The sequence below is a fragment of the Hyperoodon ampullatus genome (assembly GCF_949752795.1).
Source record: "Hyperoodon ampullatus genome assembly, chromosome: 16".
Taxonomy (NCBI): Eukaryota; Metazoa; Chordata; class Mammalia; order Artiodactyla; family Ziphiidae; genus Hyperoodon; species Hyperoodon ampullatus.
The window spans coordinates 66,718,145-66,744,698 of NC_136929.1; the positions used below are offsets into that span (position 1 = coordinate 66,718,145).

The 26,554-nt window shown below is 42.2% G+C and overlaps 1 protein-coding gene across 7 annotated transcripts in view; it reads left to right on the plus strand.

The window, feature by feature from the left end:
• Positions 1–24,093, plus strand: part of DCLK1 (doublecortin like kinase 1) — a gene marked incomplete at both ends in the record, with an annotated part of 315,351 nt that extends 291,258 nt beyond the window's left edge. For 4 of the 7 annotated variants that reach the window (XM_079721778.1, XM_079721779.1, XM_079721780.1 and 1 more), the window contains 2 exons: positions 5,960–6,073; positions 23,929–24,093. In XM_079721778.1, the coding sequence (XP_079577904.1) occupies positions 5,960–6,073; positions 23,929–24,093 (279 nt within the window). Of the gene's footprint in view, positions 1–5,959; positions 6,074–11,161; positions 11,236–23,928 lie in introns of all 7 variants that reach the window. The other 3 variants (XM_079721781.1, XM_079721783.1, XM_079721784.1) reach the window with 1 other exon arrangement.
• Positions 24,094–26,554: the final 2,461 nt, after the last annotated feature.

Sequence of the window (26,554 nt, forward strand, 5' to 3'; positions counted from 1 at the left end):
GTCTATTTCAAATAGATTACTGTTATTGGATTTTTATTTTCAAAGTTTTGACCTACCTTATCCCATTGTTATTCTCATACCATCTGTGTTTTACCTTCAATTTTTTTCCTGATGTGGAAACTGAGGCTCAAAGAAGTCTCTAGCATGAAGCTCAGTGGGGTCTCTAGCATGAGGTCCAATGCCTGGGTTTTGCCTCTAGAGATTCTGATCCTGATCTGCACTGGCATCTGGGCATTGGGAATTTTAAAAGCTCCCAGGTGACTATAACGTGAGACCAATATAGAGAACCTCTGTCCTACTGGAAAGGACTGGTTTAAATAAGTCAAGTGTAGTTACTTAGCTGGTGCAAGACTTGCTATCATCTTCCTGGCCTTTAAATTTTATTTTACCTCCTTTTTCTCATGTACCTACTCTTTTGAAAAGATACTGCTAAGCCAAGATATTCAACAAGAAAAAAAGAACCCGAGGAAGAAGAAAAAACAAGAGCCTAGATAATATGTTTTTTATTCTATGCTCATAAAAATCAGTGCTACCCATACAAAAATACATAAGCATTCCTCTAACTGTTGTTAGAAATTAAGGGAACCCCCAATGATACTGTAATAATCAATAAAACCACTTATCTGTATGTACAACTTATAAATAAAGTTGTAAATGATGACATGGAATTCCACTTTCCATTTGGGCATCATACCCTCTCCTTTCTCTAAGGTGGATCTTAATTTACTTCACATTTTCTCCGCGAGAGCAGAGTGAATTGTAGACATCAAGGATACATAGGACCAAGCTAAGAGATTCAGAAATCCTGGGATGTTGCCCAGCTGGGGAAAGTTAACAAGAGTCGAGGGGGCACACTCTGGCCTGTGAAATGGACCCGCTACTGGAGAGTATGCTAATGTACCTGGGATTGTTTAAAACGAAGTCGGGATATTCTGGTAGTGAACTGCTCAAGACTGCCATGCTTCTCATAAATGTACAGCTATTATTAATACTAGAGTCTGGCAATGAGTAGACTGAAAACCAGATCCATGATTCAAAAACAAAACTCCATGAAGGGAGGGGGGTTTTCTAAAGCGTGACCCCTGGAATGGTTTCCTGGAGGAAAGAGAGGAATTCACTCCGCTGAATGACTTCACAACCGAGCCCCCCAGCCCTCCTGACGGCTCCTCCCCGACATCCGCCAGAGGAGCGGGGACCGGGAGGCTAGGTCTCCTCCAGACAGCTGGGAGGGTTCATTTTCCATTTTGCAAACTAGTTTTGTTCTTGTCAGTTGCAACGCTCTGCCAAGGAGTGGATGGGGATTTCTAAATCAAAAACCGCTAACAAACCACAACCAGCCCGCGTCAAACTTCAGAAACTACTCCTGGAGACTACACACCAGAATGTATGGTAATAATACTAGAACTATTTGTAGCATACTGCCAGGTTTGTCACGTTTGGAAAATTCATAGCACATTTTTGGCACATAATCTATTCACAATAGTGGCGATGAAGATGTATATATAAAAATGTACGTTTTTAATGGCCCTATTTATTTTATTGATGCAAGATAGTAAGTTAGCTAAATCTCCATCATCAATCTGGATGCCTCAGGTACAGGTTAGGGCCCTGCTAAGCCAGTTGCTTGTCTTTTAATCCAATTATGCTCAAAGCCTTCAAAATTGTTAGAGACTGCAGATTTTTTAGTTGATGGGGTGTGTGTGTGTGTGTCTGTCTGTCTGTGTGTGTGTCTATGTGTCTGTATGTGTGTGCTCACTCGTGTGTATGTGTTTTACCTTCTCTGGTGGAGGAGGCACCTTAATTCATTGGGAAAAGAAATCCTGAAACGTTTTAAGATTTATGAAATCAAAAGCATCCCTGGCAACTTGTAAGGATTGTTTCACTACTTTCATTGCTTCAACATGAACTAATAACCCATGGGAAGCTAAAACCTTCACTAGAATTTAAAGCTGGAGGCCTGAACCCCCAGGCCCCAGCATCTGAAAGAGTTGCTAGGAGTCTGACAGGAGATTAGGACCAGGAAAGAGCTGGGAAATGGTAACAAAGTCCATTGTGAGGTTGGTGAGAGAGCCAGCTTTTAGCTGGAAAACTGGCAGGAAAAAAAAGCGAGCCAGGTAAAGGGAAATTTCTGGCAAAGATGGCAGTGGTGGGGATGTGAGATGGGACTGCAGTAAGGGCCGATTCTCCCTCAGGAAGTTAAGTAGAGGCTGCTCCGATGGGGTCCCTACTGTTTGTTTCCTCCATATTTGCCCTCATTCAGTCACAGGCCCACACTGTGACCCAGGGCACCTTCCTGTCACCCTGTGTCAGCCAGGCCTTCTGGCACTGCCTGCTCCGCAGAAGATTCCAGAGCCCCAGCCCTCATGGGCCACATTCCCGTATCCCAGATGAGTGGATGCCCAGCATCTCCTGGGCAGAGAAGTTTCTAATTTCTAACTACATTCCTGTGGGCCCCCTGAAGTGCTCGGCACCCCTTTTACTGACCTCTGTCCAAATGCTTCCCAGGCTCCATTAAAGCCCTGTCCAAATAGCCTCTGTTTTTTTCAGCCCCTAATTCAATTCTCTTTACCATCATGTGACTTTCATCGTGGAAAAGATGACTCATTGCGTCCTTCCATTTCTCAATTCTGGACCTCTTTTAGTAACCAATGCCCCTGATGCCCTTGACAGTGCAATGCAGTGTGGTGGGAAGACCACAGAGTTCCAACCTGTTTCAGGCCTGACTCAGCCAGTTTCTAGCCCTGTGACCTTAAGCAAATTTTTTAACCTTGCAGAGCCTCAGTTTGCTCATCTTCAAAATGGGACTAACAGTGCATGTTGTAGAAGGTAATCTGAGGACTAAGGAGATCGTATATGTAACTTGTTAGCCACATAATGGTTATCTCATGTCACCTTCCTCTCCGTGCCTGTCTTTTAACTCTGCTTCTCTCCTTACCCTTTTCTCTCCATACTGTTTTATAATCTAAAGCTCATACAAATTGCTTTGCCTTACGTAGCCTGGAGCTCTATTAAGAGGTGACTAGAAGTACCTGTATAATTTGGGGAGTGAGGCCCAATGGGGCACCACTGTATCCGGCTGCCCCCTTTCCTTCAGGCAGGACCCCAAATTATGCCCGAGATATGACGCTTGTAAGACTTTCAGTAAAGGCACATCAGTTCATCCCTTGTCAAATGTTTAACTCCTCCCCAAAGTCTAATTTAGATTCCAAGGGCTGTTGTTTCATACAGCATTAAAAAAAAAAAAAAAAAGTGTTTTACATACGCCATTGAATTCACCCTTGTGTTTAAAACTCTAGACTGTATAATCCTAATTCTCTGTGGTTGTCCTGCAACTTCTCTTTCACTTGTAGAGTCGGGAAGTGAATAAAGGGAGGGTGGTCCTTCACACTTCCTGCACTTACACCCCTCTTATTTTTTTTAATGTTTTAAACATTTATTTATTTATTTATTTTTGGCTGTGTTGGGTCTTCGTTGCGGTGCGCAGGCTTCTCGTGGCAGTGGCTTCTCTTGTTGCGGAGCACGGGCTCTAGGTGCGTGGGCTTCAGTGGTTGTGGCTCGCGGGCTCAGTAGTTGTGGCTTGCAGGCCCTAGAGTGCAGGCTCAGTAGATGTGGCGCACGGCTTAGTTGTTCCACGGCATGTGGGATCTTCCTGGACCAGGGAATGAACCTGTGTCCCCTGCACTGGCAGGTGGGTTCTTAACCACCGTGCCACCAGGGAAGCCCTACACCCCTCTTATTAAAGAGCACTGCTTTATTCCTAATTGAGACCAAGGCTTCCAGCTCCAGATGTTCTGGGGACTCATCTGTGGCCAGTTCTCTCCTGCTCTTCCAGCTTTCTCGCCATCACTCTCCCATGGAAACTCTTAACTAGAGGTGGAATGGTTGACTCACTGTTTGGCAAACATGCCTTGTGGCTTCCCACTCAGGCACATCTGTGCACCAACATCACCTCCCCACTCTCTACCTATCAGTGCACTCCCACCATCAAGGACCTGCTGGATTCCCGTATTCCTCGTGAAGTTTGCGCTGAAAACACGTCCTCTCTCCTCTGAACTCCTGTGTTTCTAGCTGAGCCATGTGGCACACTGCCTGCTATAACAGGTCTTTCTTATCTTATTGGTCTGTTTTACTGTTTGACGTGGGGTGTGCAAACTTTGTCTCCCAGTTAGCCTGCGAGGGTCAGGCAGACAGCGATCATTTCTTCTCCCCACCCTGCCATCCCCAAGGCAGCCCTGCATGTAGTAGGTACTTCAGTTGACCCTGTTTCCATTCCAAGTATCATCCCACTGGTACCCTCATTGACCTTCATTTTCTGTTTCCACAATATAGAATTTTTTTTTTAATTTTGAACACACTCTGCATCATTGGAAAGCCTCCTCCTTCTAGATTTGGTTTCACATGTGACTAAATAAGCATAATAATTGTTCCTTCTTCTAGCCATTAATAAATCAGCCCAAGAATATCATAAATTGAGCATCCACTGTGTGCAGGGCACTGAGCCAAGTGCCTATATTAAAGATTACAGAAAATGTGGAAGATGTGGTACAAAAGGGCAAGAGTTCATTTATATACATACATATATATATAGAAACGTGTATAAGTTTTATATATATATATACACACACACACAATCACCTAACACCAGAAAGAATGTAAATAGTGCAAATAAATATAATGAAAAAAGCATTTGGAGTTTATGGAAGGACAATTTTAATGGATTGTGCTTAATAGGCGGAAAATGTTTTGGAACAGGTGATTTGGACCCAAGTTTTGAAGAAAAAGAGGGACCACAGGGTCCATAAGAGCAAAGCCCATGAGTATTTTTGGCCACTATTATTTCCCCATCAGTTACTGTAGCGCCTGGTCCAGCCAAATGCTGAAAGAAAGAGTAAATCCCATATGGAGAGACCAGGTTATGTAAAAGAGCAAGCATGCTGTGCTTGGAAAGCAGCAAATTTATTTTCTTGGGTGGAGCCAGGAAATTCCATGCAAAATCATGGAGAGGAAGGAGAGAAAGAAAATGATGAATGGCATTGAATTCTTGCCAGGAATTTTGGTTTAAATAGATGGTAACAAACACTTAATTATTCATTCATTCACTTATTCCACAAATATTTATTAAGCATCTACTATGTGCTAAAGTACATGCTAAGACCCGGGGATTCTGTAGTGAACAAAACACACTCTGTATCTTCAGGGATCACGCAGTCTCTTCATCACACACTAGTAAGTGGTGTTACATACTTAGGACTCTGATTCTTGTTATTCTAACAGTATTTAGCAAAGGAGAGAAATCTGTCCAGTCTCCATCATAGATGGCTCAGGCAGAGAGCAGAAGCCTTAGTTAAAATGAGCTCCAGTGCAGAATATGTCATAATAACATGATATGAAGGCAGCAAGGAGAATTTAAAACTTAAGAACTTTCCACCTGGAAGGTTGTCTGGGATTATAGAATGGATGATCGAGTAGCTGTGGCACCAGCTTGAGTTTATTTACGGGCTCCTGCCTGAGCCCAGGTCCGTCAGTTTCCCTTGGCTTTGGGTCGGTATGATGGGCTAAGAGGATAAAACTCTTGGGTTAGAAAAAAAAAATGTTTAGATTGATTTTTTTTTTTTTGGTTGTCCAGATTAACTTGCTCTTTGACATATGTCTTCAGAGCGATGGCTGAAATCAATTTTATTAGAAACCAAAAACAGAAATAAAATTTTTTATTTAGGGACAAAGTCAGAGGGTAAGAAGACACAGCAAATTAATTTTAGAGCAAATGTGGAAATGAAGGAGCCCTTGAAGCAGTACTTGCTACGACAGTGTTTAATGAGAGGACATTGGTTGGTTTCTTCCTGAAATGTTATGAATTTTAAGATTACTGCCTGTTACTGGAATATCTTGGCCTCATTTTCTATTTATCTCATTTTTTTCTTCTTCTCCTTTTTTAAAATTTTTTATTTTTTTTTTCCAGGATGACGGCCTCCCAGAAAATGAACATCAGCTGTCAGTAGCAGGAAAGATAAAGAAGCATTTCAACACAGGCCCGAAACCGAACAGCACAGCAGCTGGAGTTTCTGTCATAGCAGTAAGCATCTGAAATATCTACCTATAACTTTTTCAAAGCACTTCCCCTAAGAGATGGGCATTACTCAGGAGATTCCACCCAGAGACAGCAGAATGGGTCATTTCTTTAGACAGCTCGACCATTTAAAGCACTGGGGGAGGTCTGGGGCTTATATATATGATGTGTTTTTGCTGATCATTTCCCTGGGAGTCACATCATTATCCAACACCTCCAGGGTGCCTTGCAGTATATATTAATTTCATGATTTATTTGTTAAAGCAGAAAACCTCCCCCACATTGGACTCTGCCAGTGCAAACTTCTGGGCTCTGAGAAAAAGAGTTCCTAGTGTCCTTTTGCCAGGACCTGGCAGGGGAGGAGGGGGGAGCTGAAAGGGAGGACACGGCAGAGAGAGACTGGAACACACTATAGATCTTTGTACGAGACGTAAACGAAAGCCAGAAACGTGGCAGGACGCTTACCCAGTGAGAGTTTCAGCGAAACTGAATTGCTGTGAACACCCAAAGAAATCAGGATTTCTTGCTCCTTAGAAATTTCTGTTTTCAAAGTGGAGAGTCTTTTAACATTTACCATTTTGTTGATGTGGCTGCAGGAGGATTTTTTTTTTCTGTTCCATACATGCAGACATACACTACATGCAATTTGATAGCAGCTCTAGGCAAAGATTAAATTGGGCAGAGAAATAATGAAACCCCATACTTCCCAGTGTCCTATTCTAGAGTAAATATATTCAAGTCCCAGATTACTTGAGTTTTAAATAATTTCCTCTTTTTTTCAGAGTACATACATTTTAACAGCATATTCAATGTGAAATCACTTGAGCTGTTTTTCTTTTTTAAAACAAAGAACTTAGACACTATGATCTCGAATTTTTAAAAGTATTTATGCTACTAGACATCCATCATGCTCGTCAGCAATACTGAATATTTAACTACTTCTATGGGTGTTTTTCTTTTCCTTCTCTTTTTCTTTTTTGGTGGTGCTAGAACTCCAGGTAAAGCAAAAGATAACTAAGTGACCTATTTGATACAACCAATCCCAGATCTGGGTTACTAAATATTTAATAGGAGTTTCCAGAATTTGCAGGTGGCACGAATGCATGCGTATACTTTCCTGGACTAGTTGCATTTCCTGTTTTTTGATTGAACCCTTTCAGCAGGGAGTTACACGAGTATGAGTTACTGGTTCAGGAGTACACTGACGGCGCTAAATAGAATGCATACTCTTTCCCCATGCTTCTTGGCGCTCCTGGGGATTTAACATTGCAAGTTGTTCTTCTGGCCCTCTCTCTCTTTAGTTCTTTCTAAGGAAACTCAGTGTAGAAGCGCAGTGTCCTTCCTGTCTTCATCGATCGTCAGCATTCTTTGTTATCAGCTAATGTTCAATCAGTAATTTTTGAAAGTAACAATCTCATGGTGCTTCTCAGGGAAACCAGACATTCTATCCTCTGTCTTCATCATTCATGTAAGACACAAGTATATTCCAAAATGTTTGTTTCCACAATTTTCTTTTGGAATGGACTGCCAGCACACTTGTCCATGAAAAGAACTGCTTTTCTGCTCCTGCTGAGGGCTTACAACTGCTAGAGAGGGTGCTTTTTCCACCTCTGTCATTTTGGGTTTTGTTTCGTTTTTCCTGCTCTTTTAGTTTAACTAGTCTTTGGTTAGTTTGCCTTGGTTGCTCGAGAATGCTTTGTTCACGGTAGTGTGGGAGTCTTGTAATGACTGAGAGCAGGAACTTCAGGGCAATTCTCCAATGGACAGACAACACAGATGGGAGGGGAAATGCTACTTTAATCAAACCTGGATAAATTTTGAAACCTAATCCATGTGAGTTTATTAAAACATCAGCTAAGTAGATCTCCAAAAAGAACTTCAGTTAGTATTTGAAGATTAAAGGTCCAACTGATATTTTTTTTTTCTATGACTGGACCATTTTGAATGCAATTTAATATCAGTTTCTCAGTTCATCACTAATATGTTTCCATGGAGACTGTACCAACTGGTTAATATAAATTGTAAAATGGGCCGTGTGATGCTGAGTTGTGCATTAGTTGCAAGCTTACTTAATCTCTTTATCCACTACAAAGTTGTGAAAAAAATCATCAACTTAACTCAGGCTCAAAATAATTGACTTTTTGGAGAAATATCTGAAAAAGTGCCTTGTCAATTCTAATGTCGCACAATTCACATGTTGACCACTATTATTAATATTTCAAACATGAAAGAGAATATGGCTGTAAATTTCAGGGGGTATTTCAGGAGAAGCTGGCCGGCCATAATATATGCATTTATTCATCTTCTCCAGAATGCTTTTCCCTCATAAATGTCCACACCCTCCATAAGAACCTGGGGTAGGTCACTAGGTGCAGGGCAGGGCTGGGAATTAGAAACGAGCCAGGTTGGCTGCCTTTGTTATTAACTTTCAAAATAGCACCGGATAAGTCAATGTATACTCCATAACCATGTTCCCATTCTTAAAGTGCACAGAATTAGACTCAGGGGACCATCACAAGATAAAGGAGCCCTGGCATTAAATAATATCCCCAACTCAAGCTAAAGTATAATTGCAAACGAACAATATTCTGCTGTGAGACAGAATGTAAGTGAGAGGTTGAAGAAATAGCTTTCATAAATGGTGCATTCTATAAAGATCATTTGACAATTTAATAATGGAATATAATTATTGATTTACCCACATGATAGAAATTTCTGTAATTAATATAATACTATTATGACTTCTATTTGATAGACACAGGAAAAAAACCTGATTTCAGCATAGATTTCATGCAGACAGAATTTTTTCCCATGGGCATGAATGCTTTCCCCAGAGGCTATCAAATGATGTATTTTATTTTAAACTGCCTCTATTATAGGAGTGCTTTTTTGTAAATTATATACACCCTTTAAAATTAAAATATATATACTGTTTAGAACAGAGTATCAGCTTGTTTATTCAGAAAATCAGCAATTAAATCATTGGTCTTTAACCGGTAGTTCTCTTTCCTTAGTTAGAAAGAAGCCTCACTATCTGCTCATAAAGGAATTCATGACACTTTTTCTTTCTCGGAATGACAAAGGAGAAAAGAGCATACTGTCATAACAAACAGACTCTAATCACAGGTGTAATTTATGACATGAGTGTAGTTTAACATGCATTCATGGTTCTGAACCTTAATGTTTTCTGTTCGTGTTGTCATTTTTTTTCTTCTCTTCCTCCCACCCCCTACATTATTAAGACCAAAGAGAGGACAAATGATAACTTTATATTAAGGTCCTCGAGTTGGCTGGGAGAGTAATTACCAGCTGGAGGCTCACGGGCATCATAGAGCCCTTCTCGAAGGAGAAAAGGTATCTGACATTTAGGTCAGGTGACATGATTAGGTGGAAACCCATTGCTGTCCTTATAACTACAACAGTCTGCATCCATTGTTCGTCCACTGCCTTTCCCAGTGGTCGGGGGATTAAAACCAAACCAAACCAAACCAAAGAAACCCAGAACAGAACAGAGAAAGGGAAACAAAAGGTTATTAAAATGCAATTTATAGACATAAAATGGAATTAGAGATGACATTTTAACGGCGGACTTCTTGAGAGCCGAGGGATGGGAGGGAGGCATTATTAGATTTGCTCAGCTTGATGAAGAACCGATGACTCAGATGTCACTTCCAATTTATTTTTCCTCATTTAATGCTGTTTATTATTTTAACCAACAATTTTCCTAATGCTTTCGAGTTCTTCTTTTGCATTTTGGTCGTGCAAATAGAGCATTTCAGTCTAATTGAACAAATCCATACTAATCAATGTGCAAATAATTGTGATAGTGGGAAGCTTCCTTCTAAAGCGAGAGACCTCTGCACTGGGGCATTCCCAAATGCGGAGTTATGGGGCACTTTGCCTGCAGATGGCAATAAAGAGCCAGTTACTGAGTAGCCATCCCTGGGCTGAAACAGAAATGCAGGCCTTCACCTTCCTAACAGCAAGTGTACTTCAATTTTTTTTTTCTAAATAAAACGAACTGTACATTTTAAAAAAGATTAAAATCTCACATTGCTGTTCCGTGAACACTGGGATAGCCTAGTTTATAATCAGAATACCAAATCTTCTGAGCAGTTTTTAGTTTGAACAAGTGCCCCGGCATGTTTTTGAAATGCCTTTGTGAATTTTGTAGTAGAAACTGTCATCAGCATCATGCCAGTACCACACTTGAAAGCACTCATGAGCCTCTCCAGAAAGAAAGGTGGTCAGCTTGCATCCTCTTATGGGCAGAATGGGGGAGTGGGCATACGGCATGATTACTGTTTCTCAAATCTGGGGATTGAATCTTTTATTCCTAGGTAGCCAAAGGCTAACAACTTATTCCAGGAGGAACAACTTTGAGAACTTATCCTGTCTTCTATTTATTGTACCTTTTGTTAATCATAAGGACTTAACTGTACATATGCATTTTTAATATACAGCGAAAATTATTTTTCATTTTATTTTCTATATTTTCTTGGAGAAAATTTACTGTTTTATACCATATCTTTTTAGTTCAGAAATGTAATTGATTCACCTTTAAGAGCAGCTCTGCTTTTGAAGATTTAACTCTTAAAGAAATCCAAATTGCTGTGATTTATGGGGATTCAAAACTTGATTCTTTTCATCTTTTATTTCATATTTATGAAGGCCTCAAACTTAAGCTTCATGGGGTAAGATTTAGCAGGGAGGGGCGTCCAATCTGCTTTCTCTTAGGTGGCTAAAGCTGATTTCAGCACTTTATTGTAAAGCATTTTCCATTGCTCTAGAATATGAAGACGTGTTTATATCTTTTGAAATTGAGAGGATATTATTAAATGTGCATTCAAAACCTTGTTTGACAAATTAGATCTTTTCTAACAAATTGGCCTCCGAGATATTCATGGGGGATTAGTGTCTTTTCTTGCCTTTTTATTTTCAATGTGCAGATTTAGGATATTAGCTAGTCACCCTGCAGAAGAGGCATCGTAACTCTATATACATATATAGTCAATGAAGAACAGCTTGGTCTGGAGTCTTAATACTTTAGCACAATGTCGATCCACTGAGTTGCCCCCATTTCTCTCTGCTCAGCTGGACCACGGGTTTACCATCAAGAGATCAGGGTCTTTGGACTACTACCAACAACCAGGAATGTATTGGATAAGGTATGAGATGGTGCAGCTCAAGTCAGTGTTTCCATGGCAACGTGCTGGCAGTCTCCATTAACCAGTTCCTTCAGTGGATAAACATGCTTTTGATTTGTTATCCAGTCCATATGCTGCTTTATCAGTTTCATTTTAATCTTGATTGAGATGCCACACCCCCTCATTCTTTTTTTTCACCCCATTATTCACACTGACATTTGCCAGCTTTCTTTCCATTGCACATGCTCAGTATCAATTTTCCTTACAGTTAAAAGGACAGTATATTTAGTGTTAATGTCAAAGCATTTGCCTGATGTTGCTAATTAAAACAATGATTTCTAGTGTTTTGTCCCTTAACAAATGGAAGAACAATAGTACCTTAGTATATGTTCTATAGAAGTATATACTGTCATTTTAAAATCATCAAGCCCGACCTTAACCTTAGTAGATGGATGAAACAATGCATTTACACCTTAGTCATAGAAGCTCCTCCGAGCACAGTGAGCTATAGAATGCATTGTGTGTGTTGGTAAGCTTGTGTTTTCAAATTCTCCACCTTTTTGTTTCATTTTGTTTTTGTTTTATTGTTACCTCTCTCCCCTTGGAAATCCCTTTATGTACTAGCTATTGCATGAATTTATTTTTCGATATTTTGTAACGGTCAGATTACTTAGCTGGCTTATCTGCTCAAGCAAAAGGGACTATGGGAGGTATCGATTTTTTTTTAACTGGGTTAAGAATTCTATCCAATCGTTTTCTATTCCAGTCAACTGCGCTGGCATTTCCTTCAAGGGGCATTGTTTGTGTCTCTTTAAGTTATCCACAGGCAGGATGAGTTTTGATGATATGAGGAATGAACTCTGAGAAGTCCTAGGCAACTTTTCTCCTCCATCTTAATGTTTCTGAAATGATCTCCAGGTAAAGCTCCACATCTTAGCGTTTGCTAAGAAAAAATTCCACTGGGTTTGGCATTTCCCCCAAATGATGGTGCCTTATGCTGTTCATGGAATAGACCAAGTTGTTAAAAAAAAAGGAAAGAAAAGAAAGAATAACATATATAATATACAATTTAACCCCCAATTATTACTCTTTTTTAGTATAATTAGACATTAGAATCAAAGGCATTAGAGATGCAGAAAAGGCCACCCTTTGACAAACTATCCAAATATCTAAGATCATGATAATTTCTAAGCCTGCTGAAAGCAAGAAAATACCCAAACTTCAATAAATATCAAAGTCAGTTTTACATAGAAGGCTCTTTGTATCTTCTAGACAGATCTGCATACAGGAGTTGCACACCCACCTTTTTGTTACCTAAATAAATAGCTTTATAGATACAGAAAGAACTTTTTTATTTTTAACCTTTTTTTGGGGGGGGGTGAATCAATCATGATTTGCCTTTGTGCAGACTCTTTTTACATGGAAGATGATCCATCCATCTTTTACTTTTTCCTGAAAGATAATATACATTTTGAGGAGTGCACATGAGTGCACATCTCAACGAATTTTCACAAAGTGAGCACACCACTGTAAGCGGCACCCAGATCAGGCACAGAACATTTCTAGCACCCCCAGAGGAGCCCCAGCCCCCAGGGCCCTTCCAGGAGGGTCACGTAGCCCTAAGGGTAAACGCTGACCTGGAGTCCGTCCGCATTAATTAGCTTTGCCTGGTTTTGTTCTTTCTATAAATCGAATCATGCTCCATCCTTTTTTAATTGTATGTCTCCTAACCTCAGGCATATTAACCAAACATTTATGAGTATAGTTGATATACAATTAAAAATAGGCATCAAATATGTCTAATTACAGTTGTGCATATTTGTATAACACAAATTACACATATAAATTTCAAAAAAACCTCTAGAAAATTATATTACTAAATTTGTGGGCTTAGGGGTGGGTGCAAAACACCAAATAAACACAGTAATTAATAAACGTAGCCAAGTATAAAAAGGTCATTTGACTAAAATCCCAGCGATGGTTCCCATCAGCAGACAAAATGACACATCCCTGAATAATGGACAGGAGCAGATGGAAGATAATCTCTTTTTTCTTTCCCACATAAACTGCTCTTCTTTCCAGCTGGGGGCAGTAACAACAACGTTTATAGTTGATGCTGTACTAAACAGCACACCCAGTATGTAAAGCTAAATTGGAGAAACGATGCTAAAAACTCATCGGCGTATATGCTTAATTAGGAAGTTTTATTATGCCATTTAGCCCGGAACGAACACTCTCCTCCCTGATTGCAGATGCTCGCCTTTTATCTCCGTGAAGTGGGAGCATTTGTCTAACCATGGTGGCAGCCAACTTTCTAACATAAACAATCATTGCAGGTGAAACATCCCCACTCCCAATTGTTGTGTTTACAAGTGCTCCTGGCTGTTTTCACTGCTCTGAGCGGAATGCCTGGGAGACGAGCTTGTGTTTTGTAAAGCAGCTCACATCAGGGCAGAGGCTGGGGAAACGGGCTCTTCGGGGTGCCCAGAATTGGCATGTCCCTCTTAGTAGGCTTTTTGGGGATTGGAGAAATGGTGGGGGCCATGCCTCTTCCTTGCATTCATTCTCCTGCCTCGAACAGAGGGATGCTTCCAAGCGGTAGCCAGGGGAGCAGCATCCTGCATGGCTTCTTTTTCCGGGAGACCTTGCTCCTGTGCCCCAGAGTCTGGAGGTGAGCCTCTCCCAGGAATGAGCTGCCTGGGCCATTCCACCCTCTCATACACGTTCCTGCCACTCTCAAGTGAAGTTGTCCCTGTAGCAGGTGCTGTGCCAGCAACACGTGGAGAAGAATGCCTGCATCTTCTGCACGCAGAACAAGGCAACAGCCAGAACCTGATTAAATGAAAGAAATACCAAAACAAGACATACGCTAAGAACGCCAAATAAGAGAAAACGCGGAGGTGAGCTAGGACAGGAGGGGGGTTGAGGTCAGGCCTGACGTGACTCGTGTGCATACTAGATTCAAGCACTGTCCTGAAACAGTGAGTAACGAGGCAGAACGGCAGCAGCCGTACGCAGCCCTGGCAAGGCTATTAAATGCTGTTGTGCTCGGGTGTGCAAAGGAGTGGGGTCAGTTAAGTGCATCTTGCTTGGCGCAGGTTTGGAAGACCGGTTCCCACAGAAGCCAGAGAGGAACCCCCTGCGTGGTGTGAAGAGGGTTCCAAAGGCGCACACAGCAAGTTGCAGGGCACAGGTTACTTTAGGGACGGTGGCCTTGGCCTTGCTCTGCCGTCGAGAGAAGTCCCCCCATCCTCCATGAGTGTAAAAAGTGCTGCAGGAAGGAAAGGCAGGGGCCTCTGTTCTAGGAAGGGATTAACCACCCTCCGTACCCCAGCACGTAACACATAGAAGAGGCATAGATTTAAACTTCAGAACCATCCAAACTGTGATTGCAGAGAAAAGTACAGGGGAGGTATGAGGCTTGGTAGGGCAGCTGTACCGTGATGCTAAAAAGTGAGTTATTGGCCAGGAGGCTCAAAAGCTGGGCCACAGTACTTTGTATTATAGTTCCACAAATGGTCATAGAGAGAGACACGGGGCTAGGGAGACATCTGTGTTATGTTACCAAGTCAAACAACAGGTTGCTCGCTGTTTGAGATTTTATTTTGTTTCGTTTACCTTCAGAGCCCCCTTAAGAGCAGGTCCCAACAATATATATATTTGTCTTTTTAAAACTTAACGTACTTGCTATTAGAAATGAGAAATTTCCATGGCATTCCAAGACTTACTGATTGGGTGTAAACTGTATAGATTCCTGGAGATTCGGTATTGATGGACAATTTTGTGGTATCGTATTTATTTTCATCTTGCTTCAGAACCTCTTTCCCTCTTTATGATTTAAAAAGATGCCTACACTCTATTCTATGTATTCTTTCTTGCCATACTTTGCCTCCGTATGTTCCTCAGTGATGTTCCCAGATAGGATGTAGGTTTTATCAGGTATAAACGTGTAGGAAAGAATAATCATAAAGAACTTAATCATAAGTATTGACACACTGCTATTCTATTAAGAAAGAGTGTAAATATCCATATGCTGAAGTCAAACAATTCTCAAATACATGTCAAACACATGACACTTGTAGAAACTAAAAAGTCTTGAAAATTGAAATGAAACTAACTTGATTAAAGATTGGCAGCTCTGTGCATGGAGAGGTGCATGGAGAGTTTGTGGCTTTGGTGTCAGGAAGCCCTGGTTTTGGATCCAGCCTGTCCTACTTACTGTGTTGTGACCTTGGGCAAGGTACGTGTTCCTCCTCTGATTCTTAGCTTCCCCATCTATAAAAATGAGACGAGTATTAATTATCAACCTTCCAAATCTGTGGTGAAGATGACATGAGTGGCCTGTGCAAAAGCGCCTTCATGGACCCAGCCCAAATGAGGAGCCCAGAAAAGACTGTTCGAGGAGAAAATCACTCCACACCACACGAGAGACAGATTTCCCTGGGAAAACTGATCTCTCTCCAGATCCAAGCATTTGTTATTAAAGTAGAACCGTGACCTTTTTTGATGTTCTGATTGGGATAAACTGTTGAATACTTACATGTTAGATTATTCATGAATTGGGGGCATTAAATTTTACTTAGTCTATAGCCCCAAATCCTGATGAAGTATAAGTTTAAAAAGTTATCCTCTAGGGCAGGGATTGGCAAATTACAGCCAGCCAATGGGTCAAATCTAGCTCACTGCCTGGTTTTTAAATAAAGTTTTATTGGCACACAGCCACACCCATTCATTTATAAATTACCTATGGTTGCTTCTACTCTACAAGGGCAGAATTGAGTAGTTGTGTCAAAGAATCATATAGCCTACAAAGTCTAAAGTATTAACTCTTGGCCTTCCCAGAAAGTTTCTCAGTTCCTGTTGTAGGAGAAAAATGTTTCTAAATTAAAAGGCAGGGAGTTCCCTGGTGGTCCGGTGGTTAGAACTCGGCGCTTTCACTGCTGTGGCCCTGGTTCGATCCCTGGTCAGGGAACTAAGATCCCGCAAGCTGTGTGTCGTGGCCAAATTTAAAAAAAAAGAAAAAGAAAAAAAGCACTACCTGGCGGGCTTGTTAAAAACTGTATCACCACCAGCTAGTGGAATGCACGGCATATAGAAGGCACTTCAATAAATATTTGTTAAATTAATGAATGATTGAATTTTCCCATGAAGGGACCATTAATATAGAGAAACCTTGATTGTGAAGATAAATGTGGTTTTTTAAGAGTTTGGACAATCAAATCACATATGAGATGCTCTACAGTAGCATCCCACTATAGCAACCCAAGAGTAATTCTTTGGCAAAGCTAAAAAAATTGTTTTTGTAATAAAAGGAGTTACCCCTTAATCTACCTGCTTAGTAAGTTCTAAGTTTTCATAGATTTTCTTAAGATAAACTATGCCTACAGCTGTCCTTTAGTTTACTAGCATGATGAAGGAAAAACAACATGGCAGCTCAGCTTAGCTTCTGCTGTGAGAAAATCAGGGGCCGTAGGGCAGAGGAAACACATGAATTTTGCCCTCTAGAAACCTGACCTCAGCAAGTGGCTATCATTTTAACCCCCTGATGGGAGGCCATCAGCAGCCCTCTGCAGAGTTGGACCAATGTGAGATTCTATTAAGAACCAGATCAGGGGGAGGAGCCTATATTTATGACGTGGTGGGGAAGCGTGGGACCGCCCTGCCCCAGGAAATGCGGAATCACATTTAAGAGACGGGTACCTAGAAAGGAGCTTTGAAGGCCACTGGTTTCATGAAGCTTGCTTTTGCCATTTAAATGGTCACCTTCACTTTAGGGAAATACCGTGTCTTTAGACCCAGATACTGTGCAGTTCCTGCCTGGCGAGACCCCAAAAGGATATTAAAGCAAAACGAAACAGAACCATAATAAGCATGACAGCAAGCCAAAAAAATATATATATATGAGAAGGGTGGATATATCAATCTAGGTGTCAGTTTAATTTTACTATCAAGCAAAACATTTCCAAAGTGGCAAGCAAATCGTAACTCAGTCCCTACAGAGTAAGGGCGAGCAAAGGAGAAAGCGTTCCTGAGATTAATGCCCCAACAGCTGCATCCCTGGCTCAGTCTCCTAGGTAGTATGAATAATGGATGGGCTCAAAGGCAACATATACGATAATGTTCTTTTATTAATGAAATGAAGACTGTTTGGGATGGCTGGCAATAAATTAAGAAAAGCGAAAAAGGAAAAACAGTCACCGTTTGCCTCTGAAAAATGCAGTTACTTAAATCCAGTAATTACTGCCACGACAGGAAACGTCGCCTCCGAACTTAAATGAGGTGCTTCTCTTGTGGGTCCTGCACATAGTGCAGAATAGAAATATTTCTGATCCTTAGACGGGAAGGCCTGTTGTTTACTAAGAGAAAAACATAACCCATTTTAGTAGATTGATGGTGATATTAAGCATATCCAGGTATTTCATAGGTGGAAGTTTCCCTAGGAGTGAGGCACGGTACCTCAGCTCAGGCTGTGGACTGGGAAATGGCTTGATGTGGTTAGAAAACGTGTCTAAGGTCACATAATCAACTGAGCTAGGACAAAAAGCTGGTTCTCCTGACTTCCCCCTGCTGCTGCTACCAAGGGGATTAAGCTAAAGCTACCAGACAGGGCAAGCATTACACAGATGTGGGTGACTCAGACTTGCAAAAACAAAGTAATGCTCCAATTCATATCCTCACTTCATTCCTGACCTTCTGCCTCCATGCTGCATTTTTCCTATAACATTGCAAAGATAGGCCAGATGGGTACCTCCTAGGTATTTATGCTGATTTCCAAATTTAATGTCAGAAAGAAGATTTAAAATATCTGAGTACTGTGTGGAGGATAGTGTTGTTTTATTGTAACAGAAAAGGCCAAAGATGTATCTATTGTTGGAATACATTTTCTGGGTATTAGGCAAGCACTGTCTCTGATTCGTGCATGCTTGGTGTTAGGGCAGGCACCAAAACGTGATGGATGTGAATTTCTCTAAGAGCGCCAACTGCTGTGTGTGTCGCCCCCAGATTTGCTGAGTTAACTGGCATGACCTTACCATTCCTCGGTTTTCACACTTCATCTAGCCTCTCCTAAGGACACTCTGATCACCAAGAGCTTGCAATCTGAGGTAGGGATATGCAGTGTTTCTTTCATGTAGAGCAGGTTTATATTAGTTTCTCCATATCATTTTATTTGGTCAGTTATTTGGTCTGTCAGGATCCCCCAGTCCACTGTTAGCTGGCTATAGCCCCGCACACGACATAGCCGTTGTTACTGGGTACATATTTTAAATAACTAGATTAGAGCTTCCTATTTGGTTACTACTGGTCAACTCCAGAATCTCAAGAGATTTCTTGCTCACCTCTAACCTGTGATACTTAGCACCAAAATGTGATAATGCAGGCTTCAGATTCTCTTACGAGCTTTTAATGAAGTGATAACTTACTGTGGAAACACTTGGGAATTCTACTGCAAGTCCATTCATGTCTGTTCCATGAAGCTGCAAACCGTGAGCAAAATAACCAATAAAATAATAAATCCGTTAGGAAGTCTTAAGTTTTAATGGAACAAGACTTAGAACCACCTTACCTTATAAAGCTAGGCATTAGGGAGGAGAGACCCAATTTCCTTGCTATCTGGGAAATTTTTGTGATTGAGAAAGAGGAAAGCAGTCTTTCAGAAATGGTTGAAAGGGCCCTGAATTTAAATCTATGATACAGCACTTCAGAGGGAAAGTTATGTTTTAAATCTATGATACAGCACTTCAGAGGGAAAGTTATGTTTTGAATGTTTTCTGGGGAGAAAATTATCAGTTGGATAATATATATTTTTATAGCAATACTTTAAAAAATTATGTGTTGGCCTGTTATTCTATTTCTTTGCTGAATTCATCTGTCTTGAACTACATGTCGGGCCACAGAATTCAACTGTAAAATTTTAACTGTACAGATTTTAGAGGCAATTAATTTTACAGCTACACTTAAAATTCTAAAGATATCATATATAACGGTGCTTACTGTGATAAGGAATTGGACCACAATATGTAGTTGTTGAGTAGATAAATATATGAGGTTATCTAATGTTATAGGTTATATTACTGTTATCTAATGTAAGCGTTTGATCATATCTAAAACAAATTTCACTCTTAAATATTGGACTCATAATACCTTTAACTTCTTACTCTTTTGTATTATAGAGTTGTTCGGGGTTCTGTTTTCTTTTGTCATTGCTATTCGGAAAGTACATAATCACCTAAAATAATCTAATTCTGTATTAACTAAGAAATATTTAATATGTCCCTTAGATGTGTGTCACAGTTGGCTAGGCATTCTGGAAAATGCAAAGAAGTTTCAGATCCTACCCTCGAGCAGCTTGCATGGGATTTGGGAAATATGCAAAGGAAAGGTAATAGGCCTGTGTGCAGTAAGTGTCAAAAGTTTGGTCAAGACAATACTTGCCTGAGGAATTTAGAAAGAAAAAGTGTGATGCAGAAGGTAAAATTTGATCAAGTCTTGGAAAATAGAGAAATGTGAGTGGGCAGGAAGTGGGAGAGGTGATGTCAGGTTGGTGAACACGGTAAGCCAGGATGCAGAGGTGAGCATGATTAAAGTACCTTCAGAGAGATATCAGTTAGGACTGTTTGGATTCCAAGGGAAGAAAACCCAAACCAAACTGGCTTTCAGCAAAAAGAAGAAGTATGATTTTATATAATCTGAAAGGTCCAAAGGTTGGGTCTGGCTTCAGTGATGTGTGGATTCATCACTCGGTAGGGCTTGGTTTCTTTCCATCCCTCCACTCTGCCTCCCCGTGATGGCTTTAGTCTGGAACTTCACGTGGTACCAGCATGTGGGAAGCAGCTCCAGGCTTGCTGTCCTCTCAGTTGGGATTCACTGTGAACGTGAAGTCTCGGTGAAAGTCTCCTCATGTCCCGTGAACTGGGTCGGGTGCCCATCCTGAACCAATCACGGGTATTGGTGAACACAGTCAGCACAGGCTTGCTTCTGGGTCACAAACCCATCTGCACCCCACCCTCAGAGGTGGAGGTAGGGTCCCCTTCACTGCAGCCACAGATTACGTGAGCGGGGGATTTCCAAAGGGAAACCGAGGCGTGGTTAACCGTAAGTTAAGTGGATGCTGTGTCCACTAACGGGGACATGAGGTCTGCTGATATCACAGGATCACTCTGAGTAATAACAGGAACTAGACCGTGGAAATTTTTATTGTAAGCACATTGTGACTGTTAGGACAAGGAGTTCAACTTCATGAGGAACTGTAAACAAATCGGACCTGGGGGTAATTGACCCGTCAGCTGTGTGCAGGATGGGCTGGGGGTTGGGTGCTCTAGAGGGAAATAATGTGACCTCTGTTGTGCTTTCTCATATTTCTAAAGCCACAGCACTTGGAGAGTATCTCCTGTGTGCTATGAGCTGCGGGGAACACAGACAGGATGCCCAGACTTGATCTTGCCCTCCACAGAGTCTACAATGTGGCAGGGAAGACAGTGCATCCGAGTCATTTGCGTTGCAGGCAGGATGTGCAGTGATAGCTGTACTGGGCTTCACGGGAACACAGAGAAGTTCTTAAAAAGAACCACAGTCCATAGAGCCAGAAGCAGAGTAAGAAGGAGCCCTGAGAGGAGAGGCCTGGGGACAGTGATGCCCTCTCAGTCATCTTTGGGAGCACTAAGCATTGCTCGTGTAGCATTTGAGAATGTTTCGAGGACCTGGGTGAGTCAGGAACTGCCTATCAATCAGCAGACCCAGGTCTCCCTAGGTGTTTACAGGCCCAGAATGGGATTGTACATGTGGTGGAGGCTGGCTTGCTGTCCCTGAGAGAGCTCTCGGGCCATCAGCACGGGAAAGCCCTGGGCTTTTGGCCTCTGATGCTGCTCGTGCTCTCTATCTATCTATCTCCTCCCTGGCTCACCCTGGCTGGGACCGGAGGAGGGAACCACTGGAGTGCGGTGGCTCCTTTGAGTTCTGTTTCAATAGACTTTAAATGGGAAGAAATTGCCTGGGCCTCATGTGGGAGGAGAACTGAGTTCTTTTCCTAGTCAGTGATGCGATACGGGCAAGTCTCTCCATATACCTGGGCCTCAGTTTCCCTGCCTGTAAAGGCAAAGCCCTGGGCGAAGAATGCTTTATAAATGCTCTTTCAATTCTAAGAGTCTATACATCCTTTTCCATGACCTGTGATTATGACATGCTATGTTTCCAAACATAGCTGCTGTGAAGTTACTGGTGAATCAGCACAACTGAAAGCTCAGGAGCACTTGAGCATGAAGGCCCGTCAACAAAGGCCAGCATCTAAAAGCTGCTCAGTAGAGAGACTGGCAGGAGTGGCCGGAACCGGCTGCTCAAATGGGACAGAGCAAGGGCTGTCCCGGCAGAGGGACAAGTAAGGAAGAGACTATGACTGGCCTTATGAGCATCTGGAGAAAGGAACCTGAAAATAAGGGGGATGGGACCATCCAAGCCCACGAGTGCCACCAGCGTCTGCATAAACCGCGTTACAGTATTGGTGGAGAAACGGCTTATTTCAGTGCTGACAGCCAAGAGCGTGACTTGGAATAATTGAGTCAGTTATGGGGAGATGAGGTAAATATGGAGAAGGTGCCAGTGAGAGGAGGCAGGGAGGGAAAGTACTCTGAGATAAGTTCTAATGAGAGCTTTGTTTTGCATTGTTTTCCTCTGACCTGCAGTTCCTTCATTTCAAAACAATATCTTACATTGTAAAGAAAAACAAAACAAAACAAAACACCACCTTCCATTTCTGGGAGTCTTCACCATTTTGAAAGCATTTGCACATCCATTTTTACATATAGCAACTCTGGAGGGTGGGAGGGCGTTATCCCTGCTCCTTATTTAACTGAGAACTGAGTGAACGGTTCCCACGGTCAGCAGTGGACGGAACAGGACTCAAAATTTCTGACTACAAACCCTCTGTGCAATTTTCTCCCCGACGCTAGGGAACTTCAGTCCACTAGTCAGTATTAGTCCCATGCCAGTGACTGTTTTCTTTCTCAAGAAGGTAGAAATAAAAATATTTTTTATGACCAAGAGAAGCGTTTATATTACTCTTGGATTAACTACAGGGTGGTTTTTATGTGTCAGACTAAATAGACGCCTGTTTTTTACATTAAACTCTACACAAACAGAGCATTTTCAGTTTGCTTTGAAAGCAAAATACCATGTGTTGTAACTTTACAATGTTTTAAATAAAGTTAGGAATTTGGATTTATGATGCTGAAAAATATCATAAAATCGGTGGGTGTAAGACCAAGAACTATGTATGTGAGTTGAGGGTCCTTAAAAATTCGACACTTCGAAGAATCAAAGGTAGACATTTCAACACACCAGTTATTGAATCATTAACAATCTAGTGAAACGAGAAGTGAATTATTAAAGTTTATCTTCCTCATTGATTTGTAACACTTATTCAGTGTGTGGATGGTTTTTAAAGCAGAGCAGTTCAGCCTCACGAAGCCATTTACTGTACTGGTTTCTACACACTGCCTCTCTTTCTTTATTACTTCATTCTGGAACTTTGATTGCCCCATTTTAGATCTGAGATTGCTCTAATGCTACACTGCAATTGTATGAGGGGCTTAGCTTTCACTTTGTTCTCAGAACCCGGCTGGCTATAAATTTATCTCTGTTCTTTGAAGAAGCTAACAGTAAATTTCCAAGAGGAAAAATGGCGGTATATATCCCTGTAGAGGAAAAGTAATCTCTTAAAAGCAGAATAACCTCCAGGCTACATCCTTTTAAAGAGGGACTTTCAAACAAGGATGCCTTCAACTTTTATATGTGTTCTGTATTTTTCTTCAGGCTTTGTACCTGCTCTTCTGCCCTCTGTGTAAGGTTTCTCTGTAATGATCCGTTCCTCCTCACACCCATTAAATCTGTAATGAAGTCATGCCCTTTCCAATCCTGATGTCATAATAACTTCCAGAGCTATGGCTGGAGAGCACATCCTGGAGATCATAGGAGGTTTCCTCAGGAAAAGGAGGCACAGGGCCCAAGAGTTGGAATACCTACAACATCGAACCTCAGTTTTGTAAATTACCGCACATTACAATGAAAATGAACTTTGTAAAGGAAAATCCATGGGAAGGTTTCCATCAGGTTTAATTGCATTCAAAGCAGTTTTCAATTTCAGGCATTGGGTTCATTGAAATTAAACCCATCCTTGCCAGAGATTGCACCATACTCCCTCATCAACAGATAATAAGATCATTTAGAATGAGGAGGTGCTAAAATAACAGGACGAGCTTGTGGCTCTGTTTCCATGTGTGACAGCTTCATCACCTCTCATCTTTATTAGACAGCTGCCTGGAGCTGAATGTTGATGAACGAGACATGCCTGGTGTCCTCACGTGTCAGACACACAGGCCCGAGGCTCCCACTTACCAGGGGGTCTCTGGCTAGGCTGGGAGCAACCGAGGGTATTAGATGTGGCGCTAGTGGAGGTCTGGGGAGGGCCAGGGAGCTGTTGAACCCACGACATCATCCATTCCTGCCTGTGCCTGCGATGTCATGACCAGGTGCCCTTAGGAGCCGCTTCTGGGGGAGCAGAGGGCACCCCAGCAGTGGTGACTGTGGTCACCAAAAGGGAGCCATCGTGGACAGGTTATCTTAGCCAGCATATTTTTCTGACCTCAGAAAGTTCCAGAAATCGTTCCTTTTGCCATTTCCTTCAGCCTAATTGTCCTCTTTCTCATTTTATGCCCCTGCTAGACCACCGCTCTTGATAAGGAGAGGCAGGTTTTCCGACGAAGACGCCACCCGGATGTGAGGAGCCGGTACAAGGCCCAGCCAGCTCCGCCCGAACTCAACTCGGAATCGGAAGACTACTCCCCGAGCTCCTCCGAGACTGTTCGCTCCCCAAACTCGCCCTTTTAACAAGACCCTTTTACTCGAAGTCCTAGCTTAACCCTTTGAGACTCTGAGATTTGTTTTTCCAAATTTATGTAAAACAGTTTCATCTGATCTACCTAGCACTCAATGCTTGAATGGCCGAGCAGAACAGTGTGTTTTCTGGTATCCTTGTAGCAATTTCCCTTTGCTGAATGAGACTGTGACTTGTCAGTTGGTGGAGATGGCAACTTGCTGCTAATCGGGTCCTCAAAGGGTTAAGGCTATTTTGCAACTTTTTTAAACATAGAAGCAATGAATGTTTTCATCAGTCAATCTAGGATCTGCAGTATGTAACGTAGCACTTGTTAACCCTCTGAGTGCATAGGATTTTATGGGGAACCCTTGGGGGAATTTTCAGGCCTTTGGATTTATACACACATGTTTCTTGGCTTTGCTGCAGATCAAGGGGTTGTTATTAGATGCTGAGATGTCCAGACAAGAAGAGCGTCTAGAATGATATCTCGCATGTCCTTTTTTTGTGGGTTTAGAACATGGCAGGTTTATAACTTAAGCATCAGCACCCCCTCTTTCCCCTTCACAATCCTATTAAGAAAGGGGCTTTTTTTGCTTTGGAGGTCTGTCAGCTGCCCTGAGTCCTACATCCCGAGTGGAGGGGCCTGGGCCTGTGACCAACAGCCTGACCCAGAGTATAGATGGCGCCCTCACCCCCAAACTGCCTCCATATGAAGATGTGCTGATGACGCCCCAGAAATGCTGCTTCCACTTCAGCTGCTGCTACTGCCAGCGCAGACCCTCAGGAACGCACCATACCTTGTCCTGTGTTTGGTGAGTGAGGGTCTGCCTGCTCAGTATGAGACCTCTACAGGAAAACACAAACAAAACACACAACTGGTGGAAAAGAGCAATAAATTGCCAGGTGCTCTATAGGGCTGGAATGTCAAACAGAAAGAGGCAACAAGATCCTGTTCTTTTTCTCACCTGCGTTTTCATGCATTTCAGTCTTCAGTGTGCAATCCACATAGAGTATGGAATCCATAAAAAGGAGGAGCACCGGGGCACAGGGGCCCAGAGGCAGGTGTTCTGCAAGATGGCCGAGGAGAAAGCAGAGTGGGCAAACAATCTAGAATAGTCTCAAAATGATTTTTAGAGAAATAAACCATTGGGAAGATAATTCCATGTGCCTCTCTGGGTTACCTACATAATAGTCTCTCAGGGAGAACAGGAATGGGAGACCTAGAGGGTATTCCTGAGGATAACACTTCCACTCCCTAAGATGACCTTTTTATAGCACTGTCTTTAGCCGTCCAGAGGGAGATGCTGTTTTCTCTTTTTGGGCCAAGTCCTGTCCGACACCTGTATTTTACTCCTGTTACCAAATCTTTCTCCCTAGCCCTGGTCTCCCCCGGTGAGCTTCTACTGCAGTGTGTCGCGTTCAGAATGGGGGCCTGAGGCAGCCTGTAGTCACTGCGATGCTTAGCGGGGAGGCTGGCCATGGTGTTGGGAGGCAGGGGCCCGACTCGAATGTCCTCCTAAGGCTTGCTCGACTCTGTGGCCCGGGAGACAACCAGTGAGTGTGATGGCTCATGAAATTTGCATCTAGATGGCTGAACAGCACTCATTGTCTCGGCTTTGAAATATACTTCAGTACCTGAAAGTCTTGAAATTTGTGTGCAGCACTTCCACAGTCAGTTCTTACTTTCAAATACAGATGGATCTTCGATGGCTGCTTTTTACTCTTCAACTGATGAAGGTATGGTCTATATTACTCTAGATTTTAAAATCACAGCATGTCATGACTTTTGCAAAATTGTTCCCCCAGTTTTTTGCTCTTTCACATTTAGGTTTATCTCTTCGGTCTGTGTTGTCTTGCCATGTATATATTAGATCATTTATTGAGATTCCCCCCGACCCCCCACTCCCTTTTAGAGGGTCCTGAAAGCTTAATACACAACATCACAAAGTAGCACAAATCAGCTGGGTTTTTTGGGGAGGAGGAGGAGGGCAGAACACGAGGAAGGGTGCGGCGTGTAGGTAGATTCCATATTAGTAGAGTTCCCCGAGCTGGTCAGAAACTACTGCTTTCTCTAGAACTCTAAAGCAAAGCACTATTCTAAGTAAGACTAAGGAGTAGGTAAATAGCTTGGCCTCAACTCTAAATGTGGGAATATGAAAAAATCCTATGGGCAGAGACCTACCTACAGTAGATTGTGATTTTCCTTTTCTCTGAATTACTGCTTTTCCCGTGGGCATTACATGTATTGCTCCAATATCTAGTGTACCGACCTTACAGTGCATGGCTCAGGCCTTTTTCCATCCAAGTCTTGAAGGACTGTGGAACGTGTGAAGCTGTGGCGTGTTTCCCAGAACGCTGCAGAGGGGTAGCTCGGAAGAATGCAGGGCCATTCAGCATGGGGATCCCAGTGCATCGCTGTAGAATTTGAGTGATCTATGCTGAATAAACAGCGGAATGTGACCTGTCAAGTAG